At 24.6% G+C, this 4,113-nt stretch overlaps 2 protein-coding genes across 2 annotated transcripts; both read left to right on the top strand.

The window, feature by feature from the left end:
- Positions 1-1,424, top strand: ENU1_105620 (Ras GTPase-activating protein, putative; the record flags this gene model as incomplete). Its single annotated transcript, XM_008859430.1, has 1 exon — positions 1-1,424. The coding sequence occupies exon 1, from the start codon at positions 66-68 to the stop codon at positions 1,422-1,424; it is 1,359 nt and encodes a 452-aa protein (XP_008857652.1). The 5' UTR covers positions 1-65.
- Positions 1,425-1,884: 460 nt separating this feature from the next.
- Positions 1,885-3,885, top strand: ENU1_105630 (leucine-rich repeat containing protein; the record flags this gene model as incomplete). The annotated part of the gene is made up of 1 exon (XM_008859431.1): positions 1,885-3,885. The coding sequence occupies one exon, from the start codon at positions 1,885-1,887 to the stop codon at positions 3,883-3,885; it is 2,001 nt and encodes a 666-aa protein (XP_008857653.1).
- Between the last annotated feature and the right edge of the window lie 228 nt (positions 3,886-4,113).

Below are 4,113 nucleotides of genomic sequence, written 5' to 3' on the forward strand. Positions count from 1 at the left end.
TTAGTACTGATATTTCTAATAATGAAACACAAAACAATAGTTTTATTTTTTGGGAAATAGCAAGGATGTATGACTTTTATTTATTAAGACTTCTTATTAGACATTCTTCAGCAACAGTAACTGAATTTTGGGATTCTATAAGAGATTTATTAGAAGAATCCGGTCAAATATATAGAATATTATCAGAAGAATTACAATATGAAATATCTAATACAAGTGAAGAACAATTTTTACTTCGTTCTAATTCAGGAGCAACTCATTTATTATCATCAGTGATGAGACGAGATTTAACTTCATTATTAGAGAAACATATGAATCCAATCATTCAATCAGTTAATCATATCACTGATCAAATCAGTTTAGATTCAAAAGATGATAATTACACGAAAAGTATTACTACTTTATCTGAATTATTACATCTTCATTGTTCTCGTTTTCTTAGTTTAGGTAATGATTTTCCACAAGGAATTAAATATATTTTAGCTACTTTAAGAAATGCTGTTTCTGAAAAATTTCCTGATAGTGCAATTCGTTCAATAGCAATTATTATTTTCCATAGATTAATTACTCCAGCATTAGTTTCTCCAGCAAATTATAATTCATGTTTAATTGAACCAACAGAAAATGCTAAGAAAATATTAGTTATTTTAACTAAAATTTATCAATCTTTTATTCCTCAAGGAGAAACTCCATTAACTAATCCACAATTAATTCCTTTTAATACTTATGTTGTTTCTATGTATGAATCAATGAATAAATTCCTTGACTCAATTTCAATAGAAACAGAATTTCCTCATTTACATCGTGCACCTATTTTATCAAAAGATGTTTTAGATCATTGTTATAAAAATATTAGTGATGTTATTAATTCAATGACATCAGTTGTTCTTTCTAATCTTGTTTCAAGAGCTACTGATGACAATAGACTTATTTTATTAGAAAATTTCTTTGCATTAATTTGTACTTCATGGGATAAAGAACCTTTAAATAAACTAATTAAACCAAAAACACTTCAATTATTTAATGATGAAACTGATGAAAGTTATCTTAAAGTTGCTGAAGGATTTAAACAAACCATTTTAAAGAGAATTAAAAAGATAGATGAATTAAATGATGAAATATTCTTTTTAAGAAATCAAATAGAAGAGTATTGCATTTCAAAAGGATTAGACTTTGAGAAGTTTATTGAAGATTATAATCCTTTTAAACCTTTACCACCTCCTTGTTATACAAGAGAAAGATGTGGTTTAGGATTATTAGAAACAGAAGAAAGTAATGAAATAGATTGTAGTAAAGATGTTCGTTCATCACTTTCTAGTAGTATTTTGTCAAATGAAGAGTCAGCTTCAATTCTTTCTGATAGAACAATGAAAAATGAAATAACTGAATCTTCTTATCAAGGAGAAATGTCTCAAACTGAATAGACAAAATAATATCATTTTTCTTTCAAAATGATACTTTACTTTTGTTCACTCAATAACACATTTTTATTATTTATATTAATATTTTGTTTTTATCTATTATTTACTATCAAAATATTATCATAAAGATTTATTAATGAAGTTGAACTAGAATCTATGGAATTGAACTAAATATTTTTTATATTAATAATTAGTAAAAAACTTGATAAATAAAGGATTTAAGAAGTGAAGAAAAAAAAAATAAAAAAAAAAGAGAAAATTCTAAAAGAGGAAAAAATCAAATTGACTTCCAAAATGTTCTTTGAAAATTCCCATTCAAATAGAAATGTTAGGTAAATAAGATTGAAAATAAAAAGAAATATAAAAAGACATAAAGAAGAAAAATGAAAGGAAAAGTAAAAAAATAAAAAAATCAAAAGACATATAGTTTTATCAAACTTGAATTGAATTTTTTGTTCTTTCAATGCAGAGAGATAATCCAAATAATATGAAACGAATGAGAAGAAAAATGATGTCACTAAATATTCCAACAAGACCGTTTTTATTAACAGAGAACACAGGATCAATTATTCCAACATTAAGTGAAATTATTTTAGATTCTTTCGGTAGATTTGAACAAAACTTTTCATCTCAACAAGAACAGACACCAATTGCTCTTCCACCTGTTTTAGCAACTAAATTAATTTATAGAATATCAAATAATCCAAATGCAAGTGAATCAGATTTAAATATTATTCTTTTCAGAATACTTTCTTCAGGAACACCATTACAAATAATTGATCTTCATCATACCCATTTATTAACTAAATTTACATGTATGAATTTATCACAACTTTGTAATAATGTTTCTGTTACTACACTTAATATTTCATATGCAACTGGAATTTCATCAGAATCATTAAAAGTATTATTTAGGTCATTTAAACAATTAAAATATTTAAATACTGAAGCATGTGTTGGATTTGATGATAATGCATTTATTTCATTATTAACTATTCATCCACCACTTGAAGTAATAGTTATTTCTAATTGTCCAAAAATTAGTGATAAAAGTGTTATTGAATTAAAGAATATTAATTCATTAATATCATTTAAAGCTAATAATATTCAATTAACAATTTCTAGTATTTCAGTACTTCATGGACTTAAAGAAATAGAATTAATGGGAAATAATTGTTTAGATGATCAATGTTTATTAAAAATATCACAACTCAATCCTGATTTAACAAGAATATGTTTTGGAAATAGTAGATTAAGTGATGAAGCACTTCAAAGACTTCTTCAACAATTAAATGGAAATTTAATTTCATTAAATCTTTCAGGATGTACAAGAGCTGGACCAATGACATTAGCACAATTATTTAATTCACAATTTAAATTAAAGTATTTAAATCTTGCTAATTGTTTTGGAATTAATGGAGATTCAATTTTAGAGTCATACCATCCTATGTTTCGTTCAACTCTCTTTCGTTGGTTAGAAGAAATAGAATATCTTAATATTTCTGGTTGTATTCGTCTTTCAGAAGAATTTATTACTACAATGCTTATTGCATCTCCACAATTAAGAAGTTTGATATTAGATGATACTGCTGTCACAGATCAATGTCTACAAGAATTTATTCAATCTTCTATTACTTATAATCAAACTGTTAGAAGATCAATTCATACACCAGGAATGAAAGTTCATCCTTTAACTTTATCACTTAAAAGATGTATTAGATTAACTGATAATGCTTATACAAATCTTTTTCAAACAAGAGGTGTAGATTTGATATCACTTAATCTTTCGTTTTGTAATAGTTTATCTAGTTTATCATTAAATGTATTTAGTTTATATTCAAATACATTAACAAGTTTTTATGCATCAAATAATGATATGATTTCTGAATATAGTTGGTTAAAATTTATTGCTTCATGTCCACAATTAAGAGTATTATTTTTATCAAATAATAGAGGAATAACAAATGAAGTTATTAATCAAATTAGAATATCTTGTCCTTTAATCTCTCATTTAGATATTTCTTCATGTCTTTCTATTAATCAATTTGTTATTCCAATATTATGTAAAATGCAATCTTTAGAATATATTGATATTTCTTTTGATGTAATGATTAATGAAGATGGTATTATTTCACTTGTAAATAGTTTAACTAGACTTTCTACTTTTTGTATGCAAGGAATTGCTTTTAAACAAAGTTATTTATTCACTGAAGAAGCTCAATGGTTAAATTCTTTAAAACTTAATTTTATTCCAATGTGTGGTGATGATGTAATGAGAAATATTGCTTCTTATTGTCCATTATTAACTTCTGTTGAACTTCGTATGTGTAGTGGAGTAACTGATAATGGAATTGAAATGTTATTACAAAAATGTACTAAAATATCTCATCTTGTTCTTGGTGGAACTTCTATTTCTCAATTTAAAATGATGGAACTTGTTGGAAGAGGTTTGTTTATTGCTTAAATTCCCTTCTTTTTTTATAAATTTCAACAGATGTACAATTAAATCCTTTGTATTTATTCATTTGTCTTTTTTATTTCTTTCTTTTTCATTATCTAAAAGATTCAAATAAAATTTTCTATTCTTTATATTCTATTTTAACTTTAATTTCTAATTATATGGAATGTTGTTGTTAGTGATGACTCTTTTACTTGATTCTTTTATGGAATACTCTACCTTTTGTAAAAAAAA

Source organism: Entamoeba nuttalli, assembly GCF_000257125.1.
Source record: "Entamoeba nuttalli P19 unplaced genomic scaffold asmbl_4510, whole genome shotgun sequence".
In the NCBI taxonomy this organism is placed as follows: Eukaryota; Evosea; order Mastigamoebida; family Endamoebidae; genus Entamoeba; species Entamoeba nuttalli.